Source organism: Teleopsis dalmanni, chromosome 2 (genome assembly GCF_002237135.1).
Source record: "Teleopsis dalmanni isolate 2A chromosome 2, ASM223713v2, whole genome shotgun sequence".
Taxonomy (NCBI): domain Eukaryota; kingdom Metazoa; phylum Arthropoda; class Insecta; order Diptera; family Diopsidae; genus Teleopsis; species Teleopsis dalmanni.
The window spans coordinates 147,435,864-147,448,619 of NC_051847.1; the positions used below are offsets into that span (position 1 = coordinate 147,435,864).

The 12,756-nt window shown below is 28.6% G+C and overlaps 1 protein-coding gene across 3 annotated transcripts in view; it reads right to left on the bottom strand.

Annotated features, from left to right (window-relative positions):
- LOC119681975 (zinc finger protein rotund) overlaps window positions 1-12,756 on the bottom strand; it is a 105,145-nt gene that overhangs the window by 50,290 nt on the left and 42,099 nt on the right. For all 3 annotated transcript variants that reach the window (XM_038095298.1, XM_038095297.1, XM_038095296.1), the window contains exons 4-5: window positions 11,716-11,752; window positions 6,885-7,213 (exon numbers count right to left, since the gene is read on the bottom strand). In XM_038095298.1, the coding sequence (XP_037951226.1) occupies window positions 6,885-7,213; window positions 11,716-11,752 (366 nt within the window). The remainder of the gene's footprint in view (window positions 1-6,884; window positions 7,214-11,715; window positions 11,753-12,756) is intronic.

Consider the following 12,756-nt stretch of genomic DNA (forward strand, 5'->3'; position numbering starts at 1 on the left):
CTTTTTTAAAGTCATTCTTCTTTATTTTAATTGGGAGGCAGAATGAATGTTTCATTGTCAACGATTGCAAATAAAGGATTAGCTTTAGTTATATCATTGCGGTCGTGATTTATTAGGTTCGAGGAGTGATATGGGATGTAGCCCGCAATTTAATTCAGCCATCTTATGTTATGTATAAAATATGGTTCTAATTCTATTATAAGAAATAATTTTTTTTCTTTTCTTGCTAAAGCAGTCATATTCTTTCTCAACACTTGTCTAAATAGGGGATCTTATTTTCTTGGTGTTATTAAAAAATGTTAAAAAAAATGAATTAGAAAAATTTATTTGCGTTTAAGTCAGCAAAGTCTACCCTAAAAGATTAGATTTGCATATTTTACCATAACTTAGTAAGAACCTAGTAAAAAGGTGGAAATTACTGCATTTTTTAAAAGAGAAAAGAGAAAAGTTGAGATTTTACTTTATTTTATTTTAATTTATTTAACAAAACCTTTTGTTAGAAGTTAATGGAACCGCAATTTCACTCCCTTTGTTCTCCTACAAAAGTGTATATAGAATTGTTAATAAAGAATAAATTGAAATGAATTGCGCTTGTTGCTATTGTTTTAGTTACACTAATTTGTAAGGATAATAGTACAAAATTAACAAATCATCTTTCAACTCGAACGCAGTCCATTTTAGTCCATTTTAAGTTGTGGGCAAATGTTGCCATATTTCACAGCGAAGGATGGCATTCGAATACTGGATGGACGTGCATGCTAAAAAAGTACTCCAAAGCAACAATGGCGTAAAAAAGGATAAAATTAACACTAACACGATAGGCTACAGTATAGAGTGTGGCATGCATGCATGTCTCAAATCGGGGCGTCAGAAAAAATTGCAATTGAAAGCTTTGGCAACACTCAAGCGAATAAACGAAAACTGCATAGCAGAGAAAAAAAGCGTGTGGGTAATTAAAAAAAGTAAAAGAAAAGCAAAAAAGCAACACAAAAATGCGAAAATAGAGAAATGCAAAATTGTAGGTGCTGCATAGTGTGCCATAGTTTATGTGCTATGCGCTATATATCATGTGCGTGTGTGTGTGAGTGTGTGCTAGTATGAGTGTGCGTGCATAGAGTGTGTAGCTGAAACGCATATTTAGCATGGACAGCAAACTCACACTTATTAAACGCTAAAAAATGCAGAAAACTTGTGCAAAATGTCCAACAAAACATCAACATCGACTGAGTTGTGTGCAAATTGTTTTTGCTTTGCTATTTCCAAGTTTTTTTTTTGTTTTTGAAAAATCGTGGATATAAAAAAATTGAGATACAGCGTCAAAAAAACTAAAAATTACAAAAAAGTAAAAATTGTAAGCACACTTTTAGGCGAATAACGCAATACTGCTGCGTACGGCACTTTTGCTGTTTCGCTCTTTAGTGCAAATGTAAAACTGAAAACTGAAAACTCCTTCTTGTTGGAAACGTAGTTAGTAGACCACAATTTGTGGGCTACATGGGTGTGGCATGCAGCAGTAAATTTCAATTTTTACCTTTTTTGATTTGGTTTTCATGTTTTTTTTCGTTTGTCTTGTTTTTTAATTTCTTGCCAGTGCGTCCAGGCAAATTCTGCTAATTTTTTTTATTTTGTAATTTATTTAAACATTATTAGTTAGTGTTGAGTGGGAGTGGCAGTTGAGTAACTGCAATTCTGTTATTTAAAAAAAGTTAATAAGCAAATTTTAATGTAGTTGATGAGTTCGCTTAGAAAAGTGTTGAAGCGACTTAGAAAAAATATTGCCTTTTAAGGTTATTTTAAGTCAACCTTAGTCTAAATCATAAATTTCTATCAACAGATAAATAATACTAAATCCATAAATTTCCATCTATCCAAATTAGAAAATCAGAAACTTAAAATAAAATAATATATTTTTGTGGGATAATTGTTCAAATCTCTTATTATAATTAAAAAAAAAAATTAAGAAAAAGAAATCACTATTTATTTTACAATAATTTTTAATCTAAAGTTATTATCAGGTTTTTACCAACAATAAAAAACCAATTGACCAATTAGGCTGCAGAAACACTTTATTAAAATCGATTGATCATAAAATAATAAATATTTAAAATATGATCTAATCATAAAATCGCATCTATAGACAAAGAGATAGTTTTATAAGTTGAGAGGTTGATTAACTGTCTTAATAAAACTATAAATTGGTAATGGCTACAGAGTATAAAATAGTTCAATACGTGAGTGCAACACAAAATAATCTTATTGTCTCAATTGACGCAATCAATCAATCAATCAATATAAAATATTTAACCATAACAGATAAGTCGAATTTGTAAAATATATTCTCTTTAAATGCACTCAATTTTGAAATCTATTTTACCATACCCTTTGATCATATCAATAGATCACGAAAATTCCAAAATGTTTATGGTAGTGAGTTCGGTGTTTATTTTATGAAAGTCTTCAACGTTATATGCGTCATTATGTACCAAAGATGCGATATCCTTTACTAAACTTTGTCTTGTCTTATATATAGTAGATCTTATAATTATGTAGAAAAATTACTAAGTACTGTATAATTTAAAAAAAGAAAGTTCGATCACGAACTTTGATCTTTGATGTACAGAAACCTGAGTCGAACTATTTCAGAGACTGGATATAAGTGCACATCTATACTTTCGTATACATGTTGATTTTGTGAACATTTGTATATGTTTTGTTTAAAAAAATTTTAATAAGATAATTATAAACCTAAATTATTTGCTATTTTATAAAAAATTAAGCACTGATGAAGTTTTAAAAAACAGAACGAAATATATGCTGAAAATTTTTAAATAAAAAACTTTTTCATTTGGTTTGTCTGCTAGCCGAAAAGGAATTTTATACTTAAACATCTATATCTACACAAATAACCCAGCAACGATCAAGGTTTTTTTAAGATTACCTTCAAAACCACTAGCAGACGAAATTAATTAATGCTTTGTAATATTAATGGTAATTTTGGTGTGATAGTCGTAATTAACATATGTAGTTTTGAGAACAAATGCATTTTTGCAAAGTTTATTATTTTAAAACATACTAACTTGTGATTGCATATAAACTAAAAGCGTGACTACTTCAACAATATTTAAATAACCATTAAGCTGAAAAATTAAACACTATTTTTCCTTTAACCATAGGCTTTACTTAGTTAAGAAGTGCAAAAGTATAGAGTTACAATCAAAAAACCTCGAATTGGTTAATCTCGCAAAAGTAAAAAATTGTAACGGATGTAACTTGATGCTATCTCAGTTAAGAAGAGAATATAACTACCAGCTACACTTATCTTTAAAGGAAAATCTAATGGAAAATATTAGAAAAATATAAAATTTTTAAATTACAATTTTCCACTATTCGCAATATGGCACTTTAGAAAATATTGCTTCTCTGTTTTTTACTGTAAAATAGCTTAGCTCCCAGTATTAAAAGCATCATAAAATTATTTAAGGGCGATGTAAGTGGAAAAACTATAAGAGCAAAAGAAATCGGGAAAGGTAAATATACACTTAATGACAAAATGTCGTTAGATAGAGTTATGTATTAAATAATCTGTTATGTCTTAAATAAATTTAGGAATTAAAGAATTACCTTTGACTTCATTCCAAGGCTAAAGAATAATTTCTCCTCTCCGTAAATATATTACATATTGCATATATACAACAAAAATTAAATAAAATTTTCAAAGAATTAAGATGAGATACAAAGTAAAACTACAAATATACTTCAAAATTTTAACTGTAAAATATATGTTAGTTAAGACCAATTATTCTAAAATTATTACCCTCTTCAGCTGCAGAATAGTGGATGGCTTACTTACACTTATTTATAAAATATACATCGATAAAATAAAATTTTCAATATAACAAAAACTTTTCTGATCAAATATAACTTTAAATTAATTTATAGAAAGTTCATTTACATTCATTAAATGTAATTTCTTCACATTCTAAGGATATAAGAGAAAGAGAAAATAATTTCACATTTTCCTTGCGGAAATTAAAAAAGAAAATGCATCCAAAACATAAAGTAGATAAAAAAAAGGACTGTTTTTATCTTCTTAGTTTATTTAGTTGAGAAAATCGCATTTAATAGCAAATGACTTAGTTTTTGCTCAATTCTTAAAAAAGAACTAAAGTAATTATCACCTTCTTCAGTTAAAAAAGAAAGTTAAAAAGATTTACGAATTCTTCTATATTTTTGATATTTTTTTCAAATCTTTATTTTATTTAATTTTCCTTTTGATAGGAAATATTTTTTCACAAAATATGACACTTTTAGATGCTTTTTGACTGTCATATATAGGTATCTTGGAAAATGTAGATTAAAACACTGACCAATATTTTTTTTGCTCTGACCTGGCATAGGCTGCCAGTTTATCTCTATTTTTATAAATAAGCAACAATTTTTCAACACTTTCAACTAAATACCACAGATATGACAGAGATAGTGGAGAGAACCATATTTTTCGATAATCTGCTTTTATTGTTATAAAAAAACTCTTGGTACGCATCTCTTAACGATAAAGGTCGATGCAATTCAACCTTTCTTTTCTCTGCGATCTTGATCACAGGAATATAGTAAGTAATTGCAAACTGATTGAGTTAACCAGACAATATGTCCATATTGAAACATTCTTTGTATTGTTAACAAACAATTGTTTATATTTTTCTGTAAATTATATTTTAATATGGTTAAATGATGATTTCAAAACTCCAGCAATCTCATTGAAGTACCCTATTGATATATCAGTCTTATGGTGCGGTTGCCTTCGAATGACTGTCGGTTAGAAAATTATGCTGGATGATTCAATATTTTATATTATGACTTTTGCCTTAGTTGTAAGGAAGGCGAAGAAAGTGCTTTGTAACTACTTTTTCACGGTATCAACTCATGCACAACGAAAAGTTAACATATCTAGGCCTCACTTTGTAGAAGAAACAAGTCCTCCCTCTAAAGAGCATCTTTGGATTTATTAAACATTTGAAATGGTAAAATAAACTTTCAACATATTAGGGGCATACTTGACATATTAAGGGCATATTAGTAAGAGATATTAATCAAATGCAAGTCCTGTCTGTAAAGAGTACCTTCAAATTTTTTAGAGATACAAAATGGAAATATAAGCTTTAGAGTTTTATATCGTAACCCAATAAACCTAAATGGGGTAAGTAGACCTCTAAAATCATCTTCACAATCGCATACAATAAATATTTAATCATTTTTTCTGCACGGTCATCATTATAATTTTTACAGAAATCTCAACGGAGGGATTCCCATCTAATCGTATGCATATCTCTTGTCCAACAATATTATCTGATAATAAAGTGAGTAAATCTAAATGACTATGTTTCTATTAATTAAAATATTCACTGACGTCATAACTAACGTTAAAATGCAATTTAAAATATTTAATAATATCACACAACTGGTGCACTTTTATTTGATGACCAAACTTTTTAGTTAGCGATTTTCAAGCTAATTGCCACCAACGTTGAGTCACACGCTTATCTGCCACTTTGGTGCTCATCTAATATTTGCACAAAATCACCGTTAACAATCTTTAAGCTCACAATTCGTCTCAATTACCAAAATCTTAGCATAGAACATATGGTAACAGCCACAATTAACCTATAATATGTATCCTATATGCATTATTAATGAAACAGTGAAGCACAAGGATACAAGGATGTGAGTGCCAGTTCAAGTGATTCAGCACAAAAAAAAAAAAAAAATTAAAAAGAAATAAAGTAAACATGGCACAACTGACGTCGTCGGTCATTTAAGGTAGACGCCACAAGTGCGAGAAAACGATATTGGCCACACATAAGCCATATTATATGTATATTTATATTGTGGGAAAAAATAAAGTGGCCACAATTCTTCTATACTGCGTTTGCTTTTGTTGTTGTTTTTTGTTTTTTGACCATAAAGTGTCATAAAGACGTTAAATATCGTTATGGAAATCAGAAACTTTTGTGTTAATTCAATTGAAAAATTGCAACAAAAACGAGTCAAGAGAATCGAAAATAAAAGAATAAAAAAATAAAAAAAAATAAAAATTTCGAAAAAAAGTTAAGCTCTTAAAAAATAAAGGATAAAAGTAGAATAGTGCGTTATATGGAATTGCAGGTGTGGTCCTTTGGATTGTGAGCCTGCTGCGCGGCGTCGTATTTACATATTAACTATGAATGTGGCGCCCCTATGCCGTCAGCAAAGAAGTCAGATTTTATGCATAAAATACTGTCAATGGTTGTGGCACTTTCTCATACAAAATACAAATCAAATAATTGCTTTAAGGTAGCAGCAATATTGACAAGTAAATTTTTTCGTTGGAGCAATTCGTGTTCCAATTGCGTAAATTGAATTGTTTTTATAAAAGCAAAAACGCAATGTTAATATTCAAAAGATTTATTGAAATTTAATACACAAAATTTAATCAAATTTTATTTAAACAATTAAATTTAACACATATTTATTGCTTTCACACATTTTTTTAAAACGCCAAATGAACTTTAACAGATTTTTCATATATAATCACTAAATATAGACTTAAGACTTTATTATTATACAATACATTTGAAATAAAAAAAATTTTAACTAAAATATATAAGAAATTGTATCATACGCACATGAAGAGAAACTTTTTTTACATTTTTTTTTTGTATCTTCCACTTGACTTCATATTTCGATCAAATACCCGGCATCGAATTACAAAACAAATGTTTAATACCAAAAAAAAACTTTTCTGCACAAGTACTAAGATGTGTAAACTCTTTTTAATTATTACCAAATTTAAAAGAAGTTATTAATTGCTTAAATTATAATTAGTTAATTATGTTAGTTAAACTCACCTGTGGACACATTTTACATTGATACTTGCGGCCTGAGCCACCGCCACCGCCGCCGAGAGAAGCGCTAATTTTGGTTGCATTTATAGGTTGGGGTACCACAAGTAATGCAGCTGATGCTGCTGCTACAGCTGAGCTATGATGACCAACATGATTACCATGATGTGTACCACCAGCTCCACCAATAACACCTCCTCCACTACCTGACACATTGTTGTTAGATGTTGCTACAGCGCGTAAAGCGGCACCAGGACCATATAAAGCAGTCATTTGATTGGTTTGCGGTGTTGTTACTGAATGATGATCCAATCGATTATCATCCAAAAAGTGTCCTGAAATTGAAATTAAATATGTTTAATTATGAAGTTTAATTAATTCATTATAACATGAAAATGATTTTCTCTCACAAATTAACTAAATTTTAACTTTAATATATTTCTTATTTCTCAAAATGTATATTAAAAAAATATCGACATTTGGCTATTGCCTATTTTGAATTTGGTAGTTAGTGATTAAAAGTAGTTTTTGGAAATATTTATTAGTCCATGCCAATCAATTGTTTGTACATATTAGATGACACAAAAAATACTGCGGTTTTTTTGGTATAAGGAGAAAGTTTTACTTTATCGAAAATGAATTTTAATTATGTATATATTGGTTATTATTATTTATAAAATTTTTTAATATTATAGATAGTTATTTGCCATTTAATTTCATTGATTTAGAAATTTTATGGTATATCGACCAAATACTAGCTTAAGTGAGTTTTTGCGGCTCTTTTGTTGGCCAATATTTTACCATTGAAAGAGTTTTGCTGAAATCGAAACAAATCTAACAAAACCATTTGATTATTGCTGGTGCAAGATTCTGGCTATATAATAAACACATCAGAACTGTCCCACGAAGTTTCACCAATTTGTCCAACGATGTGTCTGACCTAGCATTGTCTAGATGAAACATAACTCCTTTTCTTCGATTGTTTCATTCTAGTGAGCAGGATAGAACAAAAAGAATCACTTACCAATCCAAAAAGCACTTAAGATAATATTGTTTACTATCAGTTCAGATATTGAACTTGTTTGTACTGAGTCAAAAGCCTTTGTCCATGATTGCTAGCGTTATAGCTCGTTCTTTTTATATAACCCATTAATTTTAGACTGTAAATACCAGACCTTGAATCTTAATCCTGTTAAGTTTTCACCTTAGACTCACATGCTAACAAAGGAGCGAAGTTTGCAAATAATGTATGTTGTCAACAACCTTGGAGTTGGAGTTTTATAAAATTTTTATTTTAATAAAAAATAATACATTTTTAGAACCAACCCATAAACAACAGTTATATAAATGCACTTAATAATTAATTAAGTGTTGTTTTAACACATAAATAACCAATAATGCACATAATTTGTTACCAATAAAACCAAGATATTTACTTTGTATACAGATCCCAAACCAAAAACTACTGACTTGAAGAAATCACTACTTATAAATTATAGAACTTAATTAGAGCCATTAATGAAATTTTTATCCCTTGAATAAATGAGAAATATATTAAACTAAATATAAACTAATATAAAAACAGCAAGTAAAATTGTTAATAAAAACTTTCATAGTAAAAATAGCAAAACTCCAGAAAAATATGCGAACAAAAAAGTCAAGTACGGCTTTGGATCAGTTGGTTAAGGTGCGATGATTCTGAACTTCACATTTGGCAGGACCCGAGTTCGATTCCTGATACTTGCAGTCTCAAAAATAATTATTTACGAATAATTAAATACAAGAATTATTTCCAAGACCACTGATGATGGGTATTTGGTAATATTCGAAATAGCTGTATGGTCAGCCAAAAATCCAACTAATTAAAATAATATAAAAAATAAAATTTTTGTTGTTGTAGTCCACTACTGTTCGAAAAAACCTCTTTATGAAATATAATAAGTTTCTATTAAAATATAATAGTCACTTTCGTCGGGAAAATTTTACGTTAAATTACAACTTATATTTACTAAAAGACTACGGTAAACTAGTAAAGACGTTAATAATAAATTAATTTCTAATTATTTATACTGGTATATTAATGAGAAGATGCTGTCTTTGGACTAAGTGATATCTTCTCCATATGTACCTAAACTGATAATTATTTCAATGCCACATAGAATGAAAGTGATAGCATCATATACTTGCACGCAATCTACCAGTATCTGTTAGTAGCATAAATTTATTCCTAAAAAATAGCTGTGGACTCCTTTAAATGTAATCATTGCAATTAAATAAAAATTATTTTAAATTCTTTACTCCCGTTGAAGTGCCATAGAGTTGCCGTCATGAATTTGATATTCTTTATTTGTCGAAAATATTTCTGTATTTCTGCCAACATCGCAAATGGCGTCTATCAGTCACATTTGGTGGAACCTGACGGCGGTACAAAACTTTCTGACTTGGTTTGCAGCAATTTTATCTGCCTAATTGCATCAGTACAAGTATTTACAAGTATTTAGTGTAAATTATAAAAATTATACCATAAAAGGTATGACGGAATATTAAAAGTATAAAGGAAAAGAATTCCCAGTATTCAGTTGAGAAAAATATGCTGTGCGAGTATCTTTAGATAAAATAGTTATGCGTATTTGCACTATGAATTCATTAAAATAAAACTAAAGGAAGTGAATAAATAAAAATATTATTATGCGATGATGCTAAAATCATATGCTAGATGATGATATAACTAGAAACATGAAAATCTCTGAATACATTAAGTTATTAACATTAATTGTCTTAAAGGTATTCCATTATGTGCGCGTATTCGGTTCCCTTTGAAAGCATAAATGAAGTTTGCAGATTGAAAAGGCATTAATAACGTTTTTTGGAATTTATATCAAAAGTTTCAGTGAAACAAGAGTTGGACATAAAATTTGAAGATATTTCAAATTGACTTGCAAATTTAGTTTGATTATATCCAATTCTATTGAACACTACAAACCTTTAAAGAAGTGATTTATCAGCTAATTAAGAATGGTTAGACCTCTAACAATACATCAGATATTTTGAAAAAAACTCTTATTTATATAAAATTAAGAGTTTTAAACTTGATATTAGATTTCTATCAAGTAACAATAACAACAGTATAGCAACATTATTTATTTGTATAATGGAAAAGTATAACGATTAAACTATCTGATTTATCTTTGTATATATATTGCGGAATTTACAAAAAATAAGTGATTTTTTCAACTAATCGCCATAAGACGCATCTATTTTGCGGTCAATATGTTAACCAGAAAGTCTTAAGCTTTTAATGATGTTTACAATACCTTTATATTTAAAATTATAGATATAAAATAAAGAAAAAGGAAATCCTTTTAGCTGACATCATAGGTAAAGCCAATAGAGGAGATATATGGAATGGTTAAAGCTACGGGTTATGTACAAATTCAATACGCGTTTGTACTGAGCGTTCTAGATAATCTACCGATTATCAGTCTGACAAACTTTGAAATAAGTACTTCTCTAAAAACCTATTTCTTTTCGAAGCCAGAACTATACTATATACTATATACTATATACTATATAGAATACTATATTTTCATTTTTAAAGCACTTCATATACAAATGTATTCGAAAAACTTCAGAGATACTTTTAAATTAATAAAAAAATAAAAATTTTTCCTAATTAAGCATTAAAAAGATTTTTACTTTTATATTTTAATTAAATAAAAGTTATAATAACTTTAAGATTTGGGCTTCAGTCCTACTTTACAAAACTTTTCTATGCTGGACGTGCTCCTATTAAAATTTTAATTACAGCTTTGCGCTGCTAGGCTGCCTTAACAGTTAACTTGAAACTTTTAACATTTAACTTAACATGACAAACAGTGCTGGTAGCGATTGTTATCTATGAAAAAACACTGCCCTCTTCCCAACATTGACAATATCGCATAGGATCGTATCGACGCGAAGCCATTGATGATGATCTTAAATCTACGACAATAGAAGTGGACGAGGTGGTCGCCGTACATTACGCCAAGATTTTTGTCTTGTACGTATTGTCTGCGTCGTCGTCGTCGTCATTGTAGTTGTTGTCGTCAACATCTTCGTCTGTGCCAACGTCACTTACATAAACTTTGTTTTTATTTTTTTGTTTTTTCGTTTGTACAAATGTTGCTTACTCGCATTCGTGTTGTAAATATTGTACACAGTAGCAAGCAGCATGTTGTTTGCATTTTAAGAATTTATGTAAACATGTTGTTAGCAACTTGTTTATTGTCTTTTTAATATTTTTTTTATTGCTCTGTTCTATGCTTTTTATTTTGTTTTGTTGTTGTGTCTGCCAAAAACTATGTTAAACATATTTAAGGAAATCGTTTGCGAAGCTTAAGTAGTTAAAGGTCAATTGACACAGTTTTTTGTTTTTGCGTTTGTTGCTCTTTTAGCCTGTGCTTAAGTGTGCGTTATTGGTTATTTCTTGTCTTTACTCTTCCTCTATATGTTATTAACTTTTTTTATGTAAGCCGTGGGAGTCGGTTAGCTGATGGAAACATTATTAAAATGATTACACTGTTGGTTATTGTTTTCTACTGTTACTATAATTGTTGTAGCCGATTACTGGCACTGCTCACACAGCAGCTGCTGTTAGATCAATATCTCTTAACAACCGATTACATCGCAATTTATATATTTAACAAATTCGTGATTTACTTTTCTGTTAAACGTAAGCTAATTAGTGTAGACATTTACAGAATGGACTATATTTATTGTAATTTATTTCATACGAAAGTTATGTTATGCATAACATAATATTAATTTTATTAATAATTATTGAAACATTAACACTTACCCTTTTGCAAGTTGTTATGATGATCATTCATCTTAGCCTGCAAAGAACATATGAGTGATTAGTTCTTTAAATATTATAAATAACAAATAAATAATATAGAATAGCAATTGATTATAAATTATAAAGCAATTTTGTTTCTTCCAATCATTACTTCAGAGGTATTAATTTATAAATTATTGCATATTTATAGACGCATGTTTATAGGGAAGAAAAAATTACATACATATGCATAATAAATTATAATTTATACTGGAGAAGGAGGATTGAAAAATTGTTTCATATGAATAAAATATATAAAAATCATAATGAAATACAAAGCATCCAATTAAGTTTTTAATTACTGTTACCTCTTAAAATATTAAAATATATACACATTATGCGAACTTAGTCCAGTCACAATCTGTGAATTCATAAGAGAATTATAATTTTTAAAATAACTATGTAATCTAAAGTGAAGTTTAATTCAAAAAAATTTTCTTTTCGTGACCACATTAACCCTCTTAAAAAAAATTATGGGCTTTGCCAAGGTTTGAAGGTGGTTTTTAAATCTCTGAGTTCTAATATGATAACGCAGTGGACCTATCTAAGTCCTATAATAATTAGACAACATTAGCGGGTAATATCAGAAATTTCTTTTTTGTTTTTAAAAACCGTATTATATATTATATATGATAAGTAATAGTAATCATATAATTGTTATAAAAACTTATTTAAAACTATTGATATTACTTCACCACCTATATATTCCGTTGATAAATATTTTAGTCTTATCATACATATACAGGATTTATACAAGAAAAAAAAAGAATTTTGAATTAAATTTCATTTACATCACCTAGTTATTTTAAAAATTATAATTCTCTTATGAAATAATTTATTCTTTACAAATGTGACTTCTAGAAATAAATTCACAGATTGTGGCTGGACTAAGTCTGCATGTGTATATATTTTAATATTTTAAGAGGTAACAGTAATTAAAAACTTAATTGGATGCTTTGTATTTCATAATGATTTTTATATATTTTATTAATTTTGGTGGTC